Source organism: Poecilia reticulata, linkage group LG22 (genome assembly GCF_000633615.1).
Source record: "Poecilia reticulata strain Guanapo linkage group LG22, Guppy_female_1.0+MT, whole genome shotgun sequence".
In the NCBI taxonomy this organism is placed as follows: domain Eukaryota; kingdom Metazoa; phylum Chordata; class Actinopteri; order Cyprinodontiformes; family Poeciliidae; genus Poecilia; species Poecilia reticulata.
The window spans coordinates 17,341,910-17,364,281 of record NC_024352.1 but is presented as its reverse complement, the minus strand read 5'-3'; the positions used below and the strand labels follow the sequence as shown (position 1 = coordinate 17,364,281).

General features: G+C 37.0%; 1 protein-coding gene across 3 annotated transcripts in view; it reads right to left on the bottom strand.

The window, feature by feature from the left end:
- The window catches only part of stxbp6 (syntaxin binding protein 6 (amisyn)), a 59,262-nt gene that overhangs the window by 12,639 nt on the left and 24,251 nt on the right, over positions 1 to 22,372 (bottom strand). For all 3 annotated transcript variants that reach the window (XM_008399786.2, XM_008399790.2, XM_008399787.2), the window contains exon 3: positions 8 to 138. In XM_008399786.2, coding sequence (XP_008398008.1) covers positions 8 to 138 — 131 coding nt within the window. The remainder of the gene's footprint in view (positions 1 to 7; positions 139 to 22,372) is intronic.

Genomic DNA, 22,372 nt, shown 5'->3' with positions numbered 1-22,372 from the left:
TACGTACTTTGTTGGAGTCGATGCCATTAATCTGCCGTAGTTGATCAATTGTCCACTGTGACCTTTTGACAAAGGCAGATGATCCTTGGAACTGCTTCACTTTAGTGAGGGATACATGGGACGGTTTCTTGTTTGTTACTGTGGAAACAAAAGTAAAAATAAAAAACAATATTAATAATTATGTATTAAAGATACAACAACTAGCAACCAAAAATCTAGAACAATAACCTAATAAAATATCTATACTTGAAACAATTATGCAGCAGAGATTCCACCATTTTAAAAAAATCAAGGGAAAAACTAAGGGGTCATTACTACAATACTTGAGTTGAAGTTGTGTTGAACAGTTAGCTACATGAGTCATTTACATAATTTGTGAGCTGGAAGGTCTATTTTTTTTTTTACATGTCTAAATGTTCTGTGGCAGCTTGACTTATCTGGTAATCACATTTTGTATCCTACAGTGTCAAATACATTGGAAAGCAATACAGAACTGTTATTTGCCTATAATACTCTTATATTTTATAAATTAAAGACAGATCCACAATAATGCTAAGGTGGTAAGAATGAAATGAATAAAACATAAATAAAATCAAAGAAAAATACTTTTCTGGAGAGTTGCGTATGACTTAAAAAAGTATAACAAAGTGCAAAACCAAAAAGCTAAAATTACAAGTCAGTGGAAGAAAGACAAAACATCAGGACAGAAACGGCAAGAAATATAGCTTGAAAACAAAGGACATAAAAACAGAAAGTATAGCAGAGATAGGAATCTCTGCTATATGGCTGACAGAAAAAGATAACAACTAAACATCATTAAGACATAGAAAACCTACCAAGCAGTGACCTTAAGGGAAGCACTGATGGACTGGATAACTGCATGCCAGGATCACATATCTGAATTTAACTGAGAGACCTTGCAGAAATTTTGTTTGGCACACTCCAAATTAATCAAACAATTTACAGTATCCCTTTCTTTATCAAAAGTGTGAAGATAAAGTATTTTAACCTTTTTTTTTTTTTTACATCTAACTTACTTGTTGAAGGTATTAATCTTGTTTTTTTTCCCTATGAGTAAGAAAGTGGTAAGCGTGAAGTATATTATAGTATGAAAAATATTAAATACATAATTCAGCTTACAGCAAAACAAGAGATCATTAACAATGAACAACTCACTTTAACCTCACAACAACCATCTGATTTATTAGTCTGATCAAACATCTTACAGTGAACCTACTTACAGGATGCTGCACATTAATTTTCTGTACATCATTTCCACACACAGATAATATTTTTATTAATAATTAAATTCCAATAATTTAAATTCAGCAGGGTCAAGAATGCATGAAAAGCATCTCTCGAGGACCGGACTAGGGCACACCTGCTCTGCTGTACAGAAGAATAGTTTTTTGCAATATTTTTTGATTGCTTTAATTTGGTATGCGTTAATCTTTTTATCCCAGACCAGAAACAACTTATGTGTAATTATGTTATCTCTTGATACAAGGTAATGGTTTCCTGCCGTTTCTTAACACAACATAAAAAAAAGAAAGGAAAACATCACTAACAGCTGTCGGATATTATTTATTTTTCCTCTAGCTGCGACTCAATTCACTCAGGGTGCACTGCACCCATTTTGAGGAATGTCTTACAAAGGTAGGGCTGAAATAAACTCCTACAGCTCAAGAGATGTATGGTTGTGTTCAGAGTATCCACTTTGACAGCTGCAGTTAATACTGGAGGTACAGTGGAAGGAAACAGGCGTACAAACCCACCGACAGAATGATAGAAGCAATCACTCATTGTTTCCTCATTCAAACAATGGCAGCGAAGACAGAGAAATGAAGTCAACGATCAGTGATCCTGGCAGTGGTGACACTGATGACTAATAGCTTTAGGAATGGGAAGATTTCATAAAGATGTTGACAGTAGGGTGCAATCAACCACTGGGTTGAAGGTCAGAAGACCATCTACTCTCTACAATCTGCCACAGGAATAATAATATGGCTCCAAGAAAAAAAAAAAAAAATTATCCATGACAGGCTTTATCCTACATTCTTCAGCCAAACTGATTTAACAGAAATTGCAATCAAGTTAAATTTCATAAGCAACAAACTGATAGTTGAAAGTAAAATTTTGATATGAACAAGAAATGACTAGATTTCATAAAGGTATAACAATTTTGTATGCTGATAAAGAAGAAGTGTTTTGTGGGAGAAAGCAGCCTTGGATTCACGTAAAGTACAAGGTTTTAAGTTATCTACAAGGTTTTAAGTTATCTGCAAATGCACAATTTAATTTAGGAACAAGCATGGTAACCAAACTAATACCTAAAATGAGTCATATTTTTATTTCTCTCCAGATTAACTTTTATGTTAAGACGTAAAAAGAAATAAATATAACGTTTTAATTTAATGGCATAGTTTGTGATTTATCCATCCTTCGAAATAAGGAACAAACATTTCAACTCACAGTAGATGGATCATTTTTCTTGCAAAAATTAGAAAATAAATATTAAAAAGTACTTCAAAATTCAGTGCAGTCTTTTTGGAAGTACATCTGTCATTGCATACAGCCTGGGAGCCACAAACAAATAATGCTTAGCATTTTACATCCTTCACTCTGGCATCTAATGTAAGATACTGCACTGATTGCTGCACCATTGTAGCAGTGTAGTATATATAATATTTTACTAAACATCATCAAAACTATTTTTTAAGCAAGTAACACTTCCTTTAAGTAAACATTACTGCAAAATTATTCTGACCAATTTACAGAAAAAAAAACCATCTGAAAACTTTGCAATGTGTCTTCTACCTCATAAATGTTTCATGAGACACAAGGGAAGTGAACAAACGTTATGGACAGGACTCTTCACGTAAATCCAAAGGTTTTTCTAACGTCCCTGCAATCCAGTCAGACTTTTCCGCAGTTGTTAATTAGAACATCTGCTGTGAACTAAAGTAAGCAGCCAATCACAGCAGGGCTAAAGCACGGAATCTGACAATCAAAGTGATTGGATGTTTATTCCACTATCGTCTTGTCTCGGCAGGGATAATTGTCAGCAGCAGGTTTGACTGACGTCCTGGACCAACGGCATTTTTAAACCTTCTAAAACAAACAGAATTACTCCAAATATGAGAAAAATTGTGTCAACCACACTTCATAAGAAATGTGAGATTCGTATTAAACCAATCTGTGTCATTTGCAATTTTTTTAAGCAAATCACAATCAGTCAAACTACTTTGTGGATTTTAATCTTTTTTTAAATAAGTTATGACATTCTATAAAGACCAGATCACCGAACTGCATCAGCGGATCTGTGGAAGACGAAACGTCTCAAGGCCACGGAGTTAAACTGTTGACACATCAACACAAATGTCTTAATGAAGCTGCCAGACACCTCTGAGGCTCTCAAATCAATTTCATATTCAGCTGTTCACTGCCTTCTTGTCAGGGTATCTCCCTTGAATATTAACGCAATTACTGAAAGTTCTAAGGCTTTATTGAAATAGCAATAAAGCAAGAAGGAAATGTTCAGCCAACCTCTACAAAAATGTAACTTCCGAGTTGCTCTGACGGCAAATTGAGATAAATTGATGCTGTTGGTGTGAAAAGAAAATTCTAGAAACAATATTATACTAGAAAATTTCTGAAGAAATTTAAACAGGGCCTGCTAAAGTGTTCTCATTGGCTGGAACCCAGCATTCTGATGCTAAAAAATATATATATAATTGTCTGATAATTTCAGAAGTTAATATTAAGCTAAGCCCTTACCAACTTGCTTGGCAACAACAATGGGTTGTTGGAAGTTATTGCTGAGGTCTTTCCTTTTGGGTCAGCTTACACTTAAACTCCTGTTTTTTAGAGGTGGTTCACGCTGATGTTTAGTTATTTAAAAGAAATTCATTTAATTCACAATACATTGATGCTGCTTTTCTTTCCATGTCTTTGGTTTAATCTTTTTTTTAAATCAACAATACCTGCATCAAGTCTGCTGTGGGCTTTTTTCCAATTAGATTTAGATACATTTACAATCTGTAAAAAATCAGATTATTTTCATCCCGATACATAAGATACTGGATATGAAAATGGGAGTACTTTATTTTAACATGATTGCACGCTTCTCTTTTAAAACCTGACTAATTCCAAAATTTACTATGATGCACCCGTTATTGATTTATTAGAATAAAGTATGAGTAAAGGATCAAGGATAAACACAGAATAAAAAAAAAGGAAAACTGAAGCTCAAAGTGACTGAAAGGCAGCCAAACATATTGTTCCTATGTGGGCTGGCTGTACAAGAAAGGCTATGTTGGTGTACCTTTCTTCCCCGTTCTCATACTCTCATGGTGACACACACTCAAATCCTGCACTGAATTATCTCTTGTTATTCTTTACTGTGTGTGAGCGCTGCAGCTGAAAGGGAAACATGTACAGACTGTAGACATCATAGAGGAAAAGTTCCCTGGATCAGCTAACGCTCAAGAAATTGTTATCACAGTCGTGGTTGTTAAGATGGAAATGTGTGATAGCAGATTAAATTGACACCATGAAGTCAAATTCTGCTTGAAGGACCACCTACGTGGGAAATAATAATAAAAAGACCCTCATGCTTGCATAGTACCACCAAATACTGTCTTATGTGTTGTGACGGCTATGCGTTTATTTAACACCACCATCAATGGCAATTCATACATTGATAGTTACGCCTCAACGGGAAAAAAAGCAACAACAAAAAACAAACAATGGTCATCATACATGCAGAGAAATCTGTTTGCAAACAGAATCAGCAGATTTTATATTTGACCAAGCCTAATTTGTAACCAGCAAATAAGAGAAAGATAAACATTGTGTAGATATCTTATTTGAGATTTTTGACAATTCTGATGCAAGACATGTGAGGTGTTTGAAGCTGTTTGGAAATCCCAGTTAAAATAAAGATCATTGTACTTCACAGAAGACAAAAACAGGGATGGCTGTTAAAAATGTTAACCATCCAAATCAGAGCTTTTTCATTTGAAATATCAAATTGCATACCACTGCAATTGACTTTAAAGTCGTCTTTTAAAGTAATTTACAATCTTGTGATATGGAGCCCTTTTACATTTGCAGGTGTGCAAAACAAGTTAGCATGGCAGTTAGGTCCGAAGTTAGATAATCCTTCTATAGTAATCTTTTAATTTTACAAACGTGTTTCTTCCCACTGTTACTCTTTTGAGGAGGCCCAGTAAGAGTCTTGATACAATTTTGATTGATAATCTGTGGAAGACGCTCAAGATTTGGGTAATGGCAAAAAGTCCTTCCTATTCAAGACTTGTAGCACATAGCTAAAGGTAATGTTCAAAAAATTGGTCAACATTATGGGAAAAGCTTGATGCTGCTCTGCCATTTGAGAATTTTCCATGGATTTTTGATAAATAAATTATTTTAGACATGCAATTTTAATAAAAGGTAAATAAAACTGAGATGCCTTTGTCTGATAATCGTAAAGTATGGTGATGATAAATACCATAACCATACTGCTGCTGGTTGATTGCTTGGTCAAGACTCACCCGAGAAGGTAAAATTCAAAAGTTAAGCGAAGGCACATCTGCCTCTTCAAGTTACGCAAAAGTCATGTTGGCACAAACATTTCTGTGTCATTTGTGATTAAAGGTCAAGAATACCTTGTTAGATCACTGGGAAAAGATTGCGTTGTTTCCTGAAAGCAACTACTACTGCAGACATCTTCAGGACCTCTTGCAAAAAAAAAAAAAAGAAAGAAAATCAAGCCACATCCTTTAACAGTAGATTTGTTCTTCACTCCATCATTGAATAAATGCAGTCACCATGGTAATCTCATTTGAATGGGACAAAAACACACAGAGAGAAGCAGACGATTATAAAAGGATAGCAAGTTATAAGGGCCAAGGCCAAGTTTGACGCATTAAAATCCATTTACATATCATTATGAAAGCAGAAGGAACTAATGGAAGCTAAGTGCTCCACAGCAAAGAAATGTCCTAGTGTTTGGCTTGACGAGAAGACCTCCTCTCATTATGAAATATAAATGTTATCAAGGGATAGATTACAAATCCATTATCATCCTTGTGCACCAAATAAATCTGAATTCAAATTTTTGAATTTGCTAAAGTCAGTGTAATACAACATAACAAGAAATCAAAATCTGGTAAGTTTTTAATTCATTTTGCCAAAAGTGTGATTTAATAAATGAAAGCCATCTGTGATGACACATCCTAAACCCGTAGCATCTCTCTACAACACTCACTATTATTTACATTTACACAGCGCCCTCAACTGGGTAAAGGCTGAGAAATCTTTATTTTCAGAGAAAAAGTTGGCAATGCAACAAACCACAGCAAATGCTGTGGTAGCAATCAGCACTCTAAAACAAAGGTCTTTGTAGTCCATTCATGGGATGGAAAACACTGAAACTGTTGTGTTTGTGGAGTTTGGTAGGCAGGATGGTTACCATGCAGTGGCAAGGCACCAATTGAATAATGGAGGACATTTGTCATCGTAAACAACAACCGTAGGACAGGGATCAAAAAGCTACCCATTGAACAGATACAGACACCACTGACTTAGAACAGTGACCAACTGGAGATGGACCAAGAAATTGACTGGTGAACAAAGAAAATAATCCAAAAGTGGCCAGCCTTGACTCTGCAGGCAGACATGAGTACCAAGAAGAAAAAACTCAGTTTTCCATTCGTAGTATTGCAAATAAACAAATGTAGTCAGAGGAAGTTCAGAGATTGAAGACAATATTAAAAAACTAGACAAATTATATTTTCTATAATGTCTTGAGACATGTCTGTTGTTACAGCCTGGTTCATTCAGGCTGCAACAAAGTGAGAGAGAGTAAGGCTTCATCAGATAATAGGGAGACATAACAGAGGACAGTAATGTCACTCTGTTTTTTCCTTTCAAGTTTTCAATCTCTGTGCATTATAAAACATTTGCAATCTGGAAGTGTAGGCAGCCTTTTGGTAATCTCCAGAGGGAAGGGAAGGATTCCCATTCTTTATAACATATAACTTCGTCACGCCCAGCTAATATATTCAAAAGTGTGTGAGGTGTCTTCATCCTTTGAAATTCTTATTAATCCTTTTCTCTGAGCTGCTTTAAACACACGACTTCCAAAGCTAAATGAGCTGTTCACTATATACGGCTGTAGTTGCATTTTGCCTCCTGTCACATCTGTTATCCATCCAATTATAACACTCACCCAAGGACAATACATTAAAGGGATATTGGAGGCCTGACAAGTCCTGTGCCCAAGCCATTCAAGTCCTAGAGTCTCTTCTACTACACATAGACTTTATTAAAGTTCACTTCAAATTAAAGCCACTTGGATAGCATGGCATTTCAGAACGTGGTTTAAATTAAATGTTTTTCCAAAGTTCCATATAATTCAAAGAAAATGTTATGTGCTACATTTATTATGTGGTGAATATGTGAGCATATGAAAAAGCCAGAGTTTTAGGTCATTGTTTAAGTCTTTTAAAACCAAGGTAAAAACTGATCTTATATTCTTACAATGAATTTTAAATTAGGTCAGAAAATGAAAGCATTCTATTTTAGGTGGCTAAATTTTATTTCCTGCCCCATCCATTTTCTCCTTGAAATGGCGTAGCAGAATAAAAATCTGTCTGCAGAACATAAACAAACCCTAACAAAAACTACTCCTCATATAATGTATAAATGGCTCATATGCTTTCAATCAATGTGTGTTGGCACGAAATAAATGTCAAAGCGGTCAGCATTTTATCTGAAGTACTGGATACTGGAATGCACTATGCTTCAAGTTTTTTTAAATGTCATAAAAAATAGGGCACCCGGTCTGTGTGTTTTATACACACACAGATATCCAATATCAGCTTTGGCAATATTGAGAATCTGAATATTGTGTTCCTCAGAGGAGAAACCACTTTACAGGAGCTGTGTTCACTGAAAGGCGGTGGCTCATGGCAGTGCAATCCTCCAGCTACAGAAGACAAAAAATCTGCACAGGCGTTTTCCCCTCACGATAGCAGCCATTCTCAGTTGATCAGGTGTACTGAGATACTGGGGGACACTAGGCCTAATCATCCAGTATTATGTCACCTGGAGGATGAAGCAAGCGTTCACAATATGCTTCTGCAGCCATATTGTGAACGCTTAATTCATCAGAGTCTGACAAGAAGGACTCCAATTATGTAGAGGGTTTCCAAGATTGCCAGAGTGAGATTAATGAACTGATGTGGCCTTTCAATCTGTAGCTTTATTTTAGTTTAACTGCAAAATATGACTTTTATGCCATTTCTCCTGTCAATTAACATTTGCAACACACACGCACGCACAAAAAAACTCCAAGTTCCAGGTTAACTATAGTAGAAATACATTTAATAAAACTGTAAAGGAATGAAATGGCAAGGGAGGAAAGTGAAAAACAAAACAAGGTCAAGTCAGTTTATTTATGTGGGAAAACTTTGGCTTGTAAGAGACGACACAGATCAATAACACACAGTGTGCGGTATTGATCGGTGGAATGTGAACAACTCAGCAACTCCACAGATCTGTGCAACCACCTGAGATTTAAACATGGAGCAAAATATGAGAAAGTGCTACAGAAATTTACTTGAATTGATGGAATTATTTTCCCAGAATGTATATTAATATAACTTGGTCTTTTTATTATATGTTCTTACGATAATAATTTTTTCTTATGCTATTTTTTAATTTATTTTATAATTTGTTTAATGGATGTTTGTTTTTAAAAAGTATAGATGTCACAATATTAGGTTGAATATTTCAGGAAGACATTGATCCCAAACACACAGCCAAGGGAAGTCTCCGTTGGTCTCAGAGAAAGTAAATGAAGTGCTCCAGCCAATCACCCGACTTAAAATCAATAGAAAATCTATAGAAAGAACTAAAGCCAGGATTTTACACAAGGGGCCCACAGCTCCTGTACTTTTTGATAAACGTGGCATCTTAGGTATGAAGAAAGAAAACAAAACATAATATGCAGATGATCTGATCTTGGCACAAACAAAGCTAATCTGAAGATACAAATTCTTTCTTGGTCTCAAAAGCAAAAGTTTTTTTTTTAACTGCTGTTTTATGAGAGACTAGGATTATTACCAAAAAATGCTTGGGAGATTGAAAACATGCCACATAGTCCTGAAGTGCTCTAATAATAAGTGTTTCTCCAAGGGGAAATTAATTAGAAACTACAACTGGATGGTTATGAAATTATGGACTTCTGTTCACAAATATAACTTTAAATCGCAAATGTGGTGTGTATTTGTATCCAGAGTCCTAGAATCAATACTTTGTTGAAGCACCTAATGATGCGTATAACAAGTGCAAGTCTTTGGGAGTAGGTCTTTAGCAACTTTGCACATCTAGAGATTGATGTGCAATTTTTAGAAAAAATTGCTCTAACTCAGTCAGATTAGATGAAGAGGATTTGTGAACATAATTTTTCAAGCATTATAACAGATTATTACTGGGATTTAGGTCTCACCTTTGACTGGGCAATTCTAAAATATTCAAACCCTTTTACTAGGTCTTACTGTAAGTTTGGGTTTGTTATTCTGCTGCTTTTTGGCAGCCTTCATCAGGTTGTCTTACAGAACTTTTCTGCGTTTAGTTCCATCCATCTTTTCATCAATGCTTACAGACGCCGATGTACCTGCTGAAGGAAAGCAGCCCCCCGGCAAGCTGTCACAGCCATGTTTTATCATAGGGATGGTGTGTTCAGAGTGATGTGCAGAGTTAATTATCCGCTTCACATATTTCTATTTTCCTCTTATCTAACCAGATGATGTGCTCGCACCCATGACCTGCTGTGTTCCTTGGTCTCGATGATCCTGTTTGTTTTGTGAATACTGTCCAAATTACCCAGGGCTTAATGGAACATCTGTATTCATACAGAGAATAAATTATAAATAGATGGACACTGTTCGCTATCTTCTAAAGGCAACTGGCTGCACTGGGTTTTATTTAATGGCCTACAATAGGCTAGTTGCAAAGGCATGTCAATTTATTATACGTTTACTTTTTAAAAATAATTGAAAACCATCCATCCTTTGCTTAGCATCACAATTATGTAATACTTTATGTTGGTCAATCGCATAAAATCCAGACACATTGGATTTGTGGTTGTATGTACAAACCGTACATAGAAACAGTGTCACTGAGGGGTGCACATCGCTGCTCTGTCAGGATGATTCATAAACAGGATGGAAAAGTTTCACTTGTTCCCTGCCTGGGTTTCCATCTGGTCTTTCCATGAATTATGTCCCACATAGCAGGAAAACAGCTGGCGATCATAAGATTGATATTATACTGTAATGTCTTTTCTCCTTTTTACATCTTTGGCCTAAGGGGGGAAAAACAGACAACTTTAACTATTTTACCAACCAACTCTTTTTTTTTTCTTTTTTTTTTACAATCACCAATAAAACTTCCCATTTAAGAATGTTAAGGATAATGCTTTTATTTCTTATGACTCGACATAAAAACAAAAGTACAATAAAATTTCTAACAAAATGAAAATGTCTCATTTAAGCTAGACTTCTCGCTAATACACAGCATGTGTCGTGGAGCCAGCTGGGATGCTAAGCCCTGCCCTTAATGTAAAATACCAGAGCACATCCCACACAGGGCTTGACAGAGGAGGTCTTAGCTGTTCCCAATAGAGCCCCTGCAGTCGACTGTCACCAGGCCTGTTCAGTCACGCAGACGCCTGGAGAGAGTGAGATGCCAAGTTGCCAGTCTATATCCTGTCTAACCTTTCTGGCCGTACAGAGGCTAAACGTTAAGATATCACATTACATAGAGTTGGCTTGTAATACCTGCAACCAAAGGTGGTGCAGGTGTTACACCAGCACCAGCTTTGGTTGCAGAAAACTAACATTTTCTCAGTTTTAGAAAATGTTAGGTTTTCTAGCATTTTCATTTTCCACTTGAGTGGTCTCCATGTTGACACAGAAGTTCAACAACATCTATTACTTTCGAGGGAAATTAACAGATTTTTTTCACAATCATTTCACAAAAGCTGTTTAAATTAACTTTGTACCAATGAAAATGAGTTAACATAGACATGCATCTCACACAGCTGCAACACCTGCTTTTTCAGCTTGAAACACAAAACTCTAGATAATATTTGTATTTATACCAAAAGTTCTCAGTTTAATCAAAAAAACTGAAATTATGAATAAAAATTAAAGATCAGAATTATGTGGTCAATGTCTGATGTATTTTTTTTCGTGAAGCTTCTCATAAGTTAGTCCAGTTCCAATTTCCAATTCTAAATGGAGTGGGAACATTAGGCAGAGTAGAGAGACAACCAAAATATGGAAACTATTAAGTCTGTGACGCAGCTGTCCGGTTCTGATTTCTGATCTCGAGACCTTTGCTGTATGTTTTCCCTCCTTCTCTCTCTGCTCATTCATTGTGTCACTACGGTCGAAGACCAATAGGGCCACGAGAGCTAAAATAAATATACACTACTCTACGTATTTCTCTGATTTCTCTAATTTTGGGACACAAAACTATTCCACACAATCAGTAGACAACCTGATTGTTGACGTTACAACAGGTCACTTAGGACTGACCTGTTGTAACCACGAAGGACCAATTCCTGTCCTTCGTGACAGGAATCAGATGATTCCTGTCACGAATCAGATGATTCCTGTCACGAGTCAACTGCTTGGTGCGTCTCATGACAAAAATCTAAATTTTACCACATTACTAGGGAAAAGATGCAAGAGGATCCAAATCAGAATTAATAGTGCAGTGTTGAATCAGGAAATCAACTTCAGAAGAGGAAGCACAGCACTCTGGCATTATGACCACGTTTCAGATGTATGTAAAGTCTACACAATTAAAGTTGCAACTAAAAAATTTGTTTCACAGCTTTAAACGTCATTCACAGCACACTTAGATGGATCTGCAAATATGGCAGGATATCGATATTGCACATCAAGCTTAAAGGCTGTTGGAAACGTCTACGTCTTCATGAAGAAGTCATTGTATATGACTGATGAAGTAAGTGACTGACACTTTGATTAAAAATATTAGGCATTTATATCAAGCTTCGCCTCAGCACATCCTCATAACGCATTTCTGTAAATGTAAAAGCATAGCTCAGAAATACATAATGCAAACATTCTCAGAGTAAGAGAGTTTTTCCCACTTTTAACATAACCGTAGTCACATTTTGTTAACAAGCCAAGAAGAAATTTGCACAGTTTCAAGCACAAAGCTTTTTTTTCTGATGCCTGGACCTATCAGGACACTTATATCTGATTTAACCTTATTTTGGATAGCAGACCTCACTGGACGCCACAGATCTTCACTGGCTTTGAGCTCCATGATTGAACTGCCCAGCGGCAGGTCCAAGAGAGGTGTGAAGATGTAGGTGGGGAGCATATGGTGTTTTTTTGATATCCTGGTGAGAAATGAGCCAAGCAGCGACTTCCCTACAGAGAGTGTTGAAGACACAGAGAGGGACTCCAGCTGGTCCTCTGGGTGACCTTCATTACCACAATTAGTATGCATGCCAGTCATAGACACACTAAACTCCATTTAATGTTGCTCTGTCAGAATATCCTGAGACAACAAAAGCAATGAGCAAAACACAGTTGTCCAGTGAGAAGGGGGGGAAAAAAGGCCAGCTTATGAAATGAGGTGATTAAACTGAGGATCTATGTATTTTTAATGCACAAGTAACAAGGTCTGGTTCACATATTACTTTATGATTAACCGCCTTACAATACAGTTGACTATTACATTGTACATCCCAGAGGGTGTAATGCAGCAGCAAAGCAGACGGAAATGGCAGAAAATACAACATTCTTCCGTCATTAATTTGAGAGACTGGAATCCATATTTATTGCTACATGTCTCAGCTTTCATGAGGTGAGTCACTGAGGTCATCAAGTGTGCAGGTCCAGTGAACATAAAACACCTTTACATACCACGATGGCTGAACTGTACTGTCTTTTTAGTGTTGTAACGAAATGAGTTTCTACAATAAACATTGCAAAGGGCAGTGGCGTAAATTCACAGATTCATAAAACTGGCAGTTCCTTCTCCTGCTTTGGGTGCAGTTTAGAGATGAAGCATAATGTAGCTTAACACGCACACAAACACACGGAAATAATTAGAAAATATATTGTTTTAAGGAAAAATATCAAGAAGTGCACTGGAGGTGTTCCAACCTCAATCGTGTAACAAAGCTGGTGAACAGGTTAGTTTTGCAAAATGGTATATCTTTAGTTAAAGGGAAATTAAATTATATTTTTTCAAATTAGTTGTGAAATATCTTAGCAAAAATTAGTTAATCCTCAAGTTGCTCTTGGTTAATCATAAATCACCAACAGAACTGGCCATTCTCCAGTATGAGCCTAAAAAAGACTGATGAAACCAAAGCATACAAGATGGAGTCCACTGACAAGAGTAATATCGATGTGCATCTAAAATCTCGGTAACACTTTATTTGAAGGGTGTGCATAAGGCTGACATGACACTGTCATGAACATGAACGAGTCCTTATGAATGTCTATGACTGTTATCATGAAGTGTCATTCGGTAAATAACACTTTTAATGCAAAATTGCTTTAAAAGTTGCATTAAAAGTCCATTAAAAGTGCCAACTTTGCATGATTTTGTAAATAAGGACAATTTAATGCAACATTATGACTTTAGAGTTATACAAAATGTTGATTGAAACTCAAATGCCTTTCAATTACACTTTTTCTCTAGAGTATTGATAGAAATGGCTACTGCTGATGTTTTGTCAGTTTCAATAGGATGATTCTCAGCTAGATCCGTAATTTCAGCTTAAAAGCAAATATTTCACATTTATTTCCTGTGTTTTTCCCTGAAAAGATCAACAGTCTGTGACAAAAAAAATAACCATTTCCAATTGCTCAGCCTTATAATTAACGCTTCAAAAAGTAACAAAATATTAATTTTCTGGATGGATTTGCGGCTTGTCAGTAAGGGGGGATGATTGGTCCGAAGCCCAAGCAGGTGAGAACCACTCGCTTAATGCATCTTACAGAAATTGTGTCACGAGGGATAAAAGTTTCAGGAGGAAATGTCAAACATGCCTCTCCCCAGAGACACTCAATTCTCATTCTGAGAGATCCAAGTTGTTGAAACGAAATATACTGTCACCAGAGAGTTCAAGGTCTGCCTTGGGGTCTTCTCACAGTGGGACATGCTCTGAAAACCTCTAAAAAGGAGATCAAATGCTTTAACCAGCTCAAATGACTTCTTTTGATTATCGTAAGCCCCCAGTTGAAGAAGCTTTTATCTGCGTTTCTAAAGCTGAGCCAAGCCACCCCATGGACAAAACTCACTTCAGTCACTTGAATCTGGGATGTTGTACTTTCAGCCAAGATCCGTATTTCATGATCAAAGGTATGGATCGGATGTCGGACCGACAGAAAACCAAAAACCTTCATTTTATAGCTGAGCTCTTTACTCATCATTACAGACTCAAGCAAGATCTACATTACTTCTAATGAGGTCCAGAGAAGCCATCCGTCGTTTTCTAATAACAGCCCTCGCCTCAGAGTTACGTTACCAACTCATTTTTGGAGGCCCAAAGAACTTGGAGACACACTGTTTGCCTATATTGTTATTTTCTAGATACAAGACAAGGGGAAACATTCAATCATGCTGCTGTGTTTTGATGGTAATTGAGGGTGACTGACAGCTCTAAGATCCTCTTCCTGGCTCTGATTGGTTGTTTCTGACTAAGCAGTGTATTTCTCAGATTAAAGTGGAGCCATAGGGAAAAGCGGCCTCCCACCCCCATTAAAACAACTGATACTGAGCTCTTAATATAAATATTTGCATTTTTTATTTAGGCGAATTGATTAACAGCCGGGATCACTGCCTCCAACGTCTTCCACCTGTTTTCTTCACACAGTCTTATTCAAATATATGCCTGATTGTATCTTGGTGAGGCCAACAGGACAAAGAACATCACTGTGTTGACATAAAAGCTTTCCCATATGCATTGATCTGTGTCACTGTACATAAACCAGTGTAACTGAAGCTAATTGGAACACAATTATCTGTCTGTGTTACCATTAAATTTTACCCTCGTAGCGCTCAATTTCAAGGCAGCAATAACACGGAGAAAATATTACAGACCTGCCGAATCTAAAAGAAATCCCATAAATATCAAAACATGTACATTGAAACATATTGCTCATTGCAGATACCGAATTACAATTGATTATGCACACTGTTTAAATGGCGACCTGGGTAATACATCATGCACAGTCGATCCACTGCTGGATGAAAGCCAGACTTATTGACATGCTTCTGGTTGCTGAGCCAAGTAGGCAATCTAGTGATGATGTTTCTTGTTGAGAGGTGTTCTTTGTGTAAAAGAATAACAATAATGATATTTTATCTATTTCTGTTTTATTTCAAGCATGTGATGTTTTAGCTTTTGAATTCAACTGCACATCAACAAAAATTATGCAAGTTTGCCATCTCTTGCAGGGAGATAAAAAAAAAAGTCAAATCAAAAACAAACGCTGCAGGTACAGCATTAGAGAGCTCTTTATGAAAAGCACATGTTATGTGTTGGTTGCAATGATGTGCTTTAGAAATGCAAGCAAAACATTGAGACTTTGCATCACCTCTTATTAAATTTTTAATGAAACAGATCATATTCAGGATAATCTCCATTTATAATAATAAAAGATTCATAATTAAAACATGATCTGATGCGAGGACAATGAAAAGGAGATGTGCATTCCAGTTCTTGGTTTTACATCAAAGACTCAAGTTTTCCACAACGACAGAAAAACAACTAAAAAAATTGCATGAGGGAAGGGGAGAGGTGACATACTGTATTCAAATACTGATAGCTCCAGCAAGTTCAAAGCTGTAAAAGTGAAGTACGTAAGAATGCATGGGTGGGAGAAAAGGATGAACCATCACAGAAAAAGAAAAAAAAAGTGCAGATCAAAGTTTTAGGGAGTTGTGGTTTTAGACTGCAAAATACACCCCGTTCCAACTTTTATCCTTTTATTCCAAGAGCCCAGCCAAGAAAAATCTATATAATCGGGGTAGGGACATAGCAAAATGAACCACTAGAACAAAAAATAATAATACTAACACTAAAATCATATGACAAGTGTTACTTAGACATTAAAAACACCCAAGACTTGATGCTATCGACATTTCTAATAAAGGCTGTTCATGTCAAATCTTCATTCGAATTCCTAGCATGAATTTGAAAGGCAAGTTAAACACTGGCTACAATAAGGAAAATAATAATTTTCTTCTTTGTTTCTCTTGTCTTACAAGCCTATTTTGAGTCAAACTTATCTTTTTAAACCCCCTTAACCATCACCTCAAAAACACTTAAATGTCATCAAATGGGTCTATGAGGACACCAGCGTCCTTGTGACAGATAAGGGGTTAAATTTGATAGCAGCATGTGAATTTAGGAAACTGACACCGGCACTAGGCAGTAATTTGACCTGCCTGCAGTAAAAACATAAAGGAAAAGCTAATGCAGAACCACAGAATCAGCAGTTTCTAATCTGTAATGGTGTATAAACAAACGAGCCTGGGAAACAGGGTGTCACCACAATGTGCTGTACATGGTTGTATTAACTGATTTACATGAAGGTTCTACAATTGTAGCATTTATGGAAAAAATTGCATCTTTTTTTTTTTTACTTTGGAGTCAGCAACACTTGGCAACACATTGTTTTGGGCTTTGTTAAATATGAATAAAATATAATTTAAAGGAAAAGTTTAGAAGTTAAACTAGATAATAAATCATAGCCAGTGAAATTGTGCAACGTAAATTAGCAGAACACTCTATAATTAAATATGTTTTTAACTAGGCTACTCGTGAAAACGTAATTTTCATACCAATGCCAGTAAATCAAAGATTTTGTGAGCTAAATCTGATCTTAACCATTTTCGTCATCCTGGTTTACCACTGATCCTTTTAGCGTTTTCCTGCATTTTTTTTTAAAGCCTGTGATCGTGAAAGACAGGAAAAGGATCTGCTTTTAGAAATACCTCTTCTGTACTCCTCACAGTGTAATTTAAGTGTCTCTTTTTGCAAGACGAAAAACAGTGACTAATGAGATACTTCACAGTACAGCTCTCCACGTCTTCTTGCAGACAGCAGCAACTAGACTCAGATGTGCTTGGAAGGCAGAATTCTCCATTCTTGTGCTATAGATAAATCCACTCCCTGCCCTTAAAAGAGACTTATAGAGTTAACTGCAGACACACCAGGTCAGCAAATCTATGTGCTTCTCTTCAGAATCAATACAAGTGGTTTTAAAATGACAGAAAAAAATCCTCAAGCTCAGCAAGCATAGATACATGTCTGAATTCATTACATCAGGTGACATTAATCACTCAAAGAATGAACCTTTACCTGTTTCACTAAACTTTTCCTTTTCTGAAAAACGCACACAAAAAACCCAATAGAGTTCATTTTAAATATTTTCCAGTTATATGCTTCTGACAATAGTTTCCTGGAGTTTCAATCATTCCTCATGGCAGAACTGATTTTACTAAATCAGGTTTGTAGGCCACCTCGCTCAAACACAAACCTAGAACACCCGTTTGTCCCCAAGCTTCAACTAAGTGCCTGATTTCTTAAGATCTTCTCCCAAGAAATCAGTGCACCTCTCCCTCCTGCAGCAAAGCAGCCCCATAACATGACACCATCTTCCCATCTTCCCAGTTGGGAAGATGGTGTCAGGCATGTAAGCTTTTTTTTTCTCCAAATGTAGCAGTGGACATTTTATCCAAACATTTAAATTTAAGTTTCATTAAACCAGAGGTTATTTCTCTAAATACAGAAAGTTCCTCCTCCTATTGAGAATATCCCCACCAATAAAAATGTTTCAGTACAGATTCGGTCCCCCAACCTGAGCAGTGGATAAGCCAAACAGTTTAATCATTACAACGAAAATCCATCCACAGCATGTTCCTGCCACTACAATCATCCATCCATCCATCCATCCATTTTCTTACACCCTTGTCCCTCAGTGGGTTGCTGGTGCCCATCTCCAGCTGGCGTACCGGGCGAGAGGCGGGGTACACCCTGTACAGGTCGCCAGTCTGTCGCAGGGCAACACAGAGACACACAGGACTACAATTTAAAATTAAAAAGGGATTTTAAGGAAACAAAAGACAAAAACAATGAAACAGAAACAAAATTTTGATTTTGTTTCTGTTTCAGATGCCTAAGTAATTATGTCTAATCGATTTTACCAAGAAACCAGAGGTCTTAACACTTGGTAAAATTGTTGAAGAGTTTTTATTGCCAGAACAGATCACATATATTTTAAATTATGCACCTTGTATCACATAACTTAACATATTTTGGCAGTAGTAGACAGAAGGATCCTGGTGGAAAACCAGCACTTAAGAAATTGAAGCCTATTATAACTTTTTATGTCAATGTAACTGTAAATAAGGGCAACACAAAACACCAACAGTGTTTGAAGACATTTTGATCCTGTAGCAAAAAGAGATTATTCAAGATATTTAAGCTATGTAAAGTAATTTCTAAATCATTAGCAATAACAGTTTAAAGATCAGGAACACTCGCTGCCTCCTTTTCCATATCAGACCTGACTTCTTTCCAGTAAATTCAGAAAGTGAGAACACTCGGGACGTCCCTCCCATTTACAGTAATATCTCTCCTCCTTATCTCTCACCCAGTGCTTCCTCAGGGTATCCTCCAGGTCATTACATACTGCGCACTGAAAACTAAACAATTGTTTAGATTTTTTGTCTTTTTTTTTACTGTGTGTTGAGTCCACATTAAACTAATTTACAGGCAAAATCTGTAGATAAAAACATTGAATCCCAGCCAACCTCTCATGTCAGACTCAAATCTGCTTTTCTTTAGATAAAAAATGATTTTTTTTTTTTTTTAAATCCAAGTTTTGAACATGTGCCACAAAAAAAAAAAGAAAATAGGAAGTGGCAAAAATCTGTACAAAGTTTTATTCTTACTTTTCAAAAGGTATCAAGATTACATTACTGCTAAAATGCAGTTACGTTTTTACAATAAAATATTATGGGAATGACTCACTTTACATTTGCACAGAAATATATATTGAAATGCGAGTCATTTCACTGAAATATATGCGTTTACAGGAAACATTCCTGCCACATTTGTTTTACAGCTACCTTTTGCAGACATTCTAGTTTTATCAGGCCAAACATAACATAACTATATAAAAGGTAAGACGCTACAATGACCCGTTTGAAATTAGCCAACAGATAGTGTGATGTGACTGAACAAAGAATAAATAGAACAAAGAACTCCAAGCAGCTAACTGAGCCTATTGTTTCATTAGATCTCAGCATCGCTCACATCCTGACTCTCCTAGTTCACAGAGGCCAAGTTTGTTCCTTTTCACAAAACCTTCTCACTGGGATAATAAAAATGTACTGGAGGTTTAAAAAAATAAAAATAAAAAACCATAACTGAATGTGCATGACACCTTGGTGGTCTGTGTGTCAAAAATAAATGTATATTCTGATCTTTTATTTTTTAAATTACTCCTGGCTGTCTTCACACTAATGCAAGACTTATATCCACTTATGTTCACTTCTTTCTCTATAAATATTCTTCTGACTGGAGATATTAACATTAAATCCACATCAGATGTTGATGACAAACACACATATCAAAACAATTTAGTTCATAAATTAAATGTAATGAAGTCTAACCACAGGGATAGCTATTGAACCCATCAACAAAATGTGTTCAACGTGTTGAACATGCTTTGAAAGCCAACAGCTGAAATATATTATTAAAGTGAGGCAATATACCACAGGTTTCATAATATTAGATAGCCTATTAAGTGGATATTTGAATAAAACCTGGTTTAGGTTGAGACATGTGGCAGCTTGAATTGAGAGAACCCAACTGGAGTGAGCAGATCTTCCATCAGACAGAAACCGTTTGCTGCTTCAAAGCTTCTCTACAGACTGGCGTATTATCACCAAACGGCAGCCTCCATGCTGCTGCAGGAGGAACGCTGCTCGTTTCTGATTGAGACTGTGACTCCTGCAGCATTAAACCAACAAACTCCTCCTGACGTCTGCTCATCACAGAGCAACACAGAGGAAGATTTACACAAACTACAGTCACTGAACAGGAAATCCTCTGGGCTGACTGGTTCACACATCAGGACGGCAAAAAGCTCACACATTAGAAACCAACAYATAAAAACCGCAAAACGCAAATATACAAAATATACATAAAAACAGAATAACATAAAATACTATACAGTAAGCACAATATTTTAACATACATACCTTGGAGTTATAAAAAAAAACTATTCCAGTGGAATGTGCAACTGAGTTATTTAAAAATGTACAAAATGTGATTTTGAGCATTAAATGACAGACTATTTACAAATGGTGACAATAAAACATGTACAACAGTGAAGTTGTGCAGATACCAGCATGGATGTAAACACTGAGTTTGATTAGATCAGTGATGATTATAGAGTCTAACTTGGTGGAAGGATCTATGGTAACGCTCCTTAGTGCATTTGTCACTGAAGGAGCAGCACTGGATCCCTTTGTGATTCACAACCTGATCAATAACAGATTTTTATTTCWGCTTCTTGGGAGAAAAAATCTTTTATATAGCCAGTCAAGTGAAACGGATATTCTCATGTTGATCAGAGGCGTTGCTCCAGGCTAGTTATAACACATTTTAATATGTTGGTCTGGGTCACAGGGGCTGATGAAGATGATGAAGAGGAAGAGGTCAGCTATAGCCTCAGAGTCTGATGACTAATTAGCAGCTGATAATGGAATCAGATTAAACGGATCAATGACAGWGAATGATCTGAGCTCCCATGGATACACTAAACAATGACTACAGATTGAAATCAGTCAATTAAAAACATTTTTCTCTGGGTACAGTGAATTGTTCCGTTTTAATTCCTAATCTTCCCTCCATCATTTGCTCAGAGCCAATCAGGTTTGAGTGGTGACCTTTAACCTACAAATGTCTGCAGTCATCACCCAAGGGACCAAAACTCACCTGAAACTGAGGCGCAAAAAGTGGGTCTGCACTGTATGCAACGCATATTGGCCCTGAACTAGAGGTAATGCCGGAATTAATAATAAAATAAAGACTGTTACTCTAATTTAGTGACGTATTTATATTAGTTGTGATACCACCCCACGCCACTAGAGGCAGTAGCAGGCCCGAAAGGTGCAACTTAGGAGTAGATTTAGAAGTACACAGAAAGCTATGGAATTTGTTAAAAACTGTGAGCTGTTTTTAAGTAAATAAAAGAGAGAAGTTCAAATACATGCTGAGAGTGCAACTCCTTAAAGATGAAGCTATATCCCAGATTTCAAAAGAAAATAAAAACGGGAGACCGCAGATAATGTAGGAAATAGCGCCCCCCTTAAATCCCGGAGTGCAATGGTCCCATTTAAGGTGTGAGACTGACAGYGGTCTGTCCCCGACCCTTTCTGTTTACTGCAGCAAAGTCCTTCTCAAACAACAAGGTAATGGTGGGTAACTATGGCAACCAGTGACAGWTTAAAGCCCGCCTACTCTTTCTGCAGTCAGGTTGCGCGCGCATCTGCCGTGTTAATAAAAAATCCGTCAGACAAGCCCATATAAAACGMAACTGTGACGTCACAATGTGACATCACAATACAACTCCAAAGGCAGAATTCTGACATCACTAGCGATTATATAAGCTCGTCACATCCATCTACCTTCATCACAACCTGTTAGCAGCCGTTGTCGATAGTTTCTCGTGAGAAGTTACTTAGCAGTACATAGTAGGATTTTCAACTTTACAAAGTTAAAATGGAGTCCAACCAGAGTACCATCGAAGAAGTAGCATCCGACAACATAGTCGAGAGGGAAGTACAGCCACCCAAGCCACTCAAGCGCAAGAAGAAGAAGATGTCATTTACAGCCTGGTGGGCGCTGCATGGATCTGAGGAGCTTAAGACGTCAACTGAAAACGTGGAACAGCAGGACTCTTCATTAGTGCTTGAAAATGCATCGAGCGCCAAAGCACTGCAAAAAGTGGATGAAAAAGGGGATGAACAGCCACCCCAGAGTGAGTCCAACGAGAACAACGAGGTACCACTCAACACCTGTTCGGGGGAAGACATCCCCTCTGACCAAGACCTTTCTGCTGGAAATATCAAAAAGCAGAACGTCAGTGTAGAAGAGTCTATTGGTAGAGAGCAGGAGACAGTCCACACAACAGAGAAAGAACAGCCCTCTAAGTCTGAGGAACAGCCACCAAAGAGGAGACATAACAAGATGAAGGTGAAAATGATACCGTGGTCCTTGTGGTTG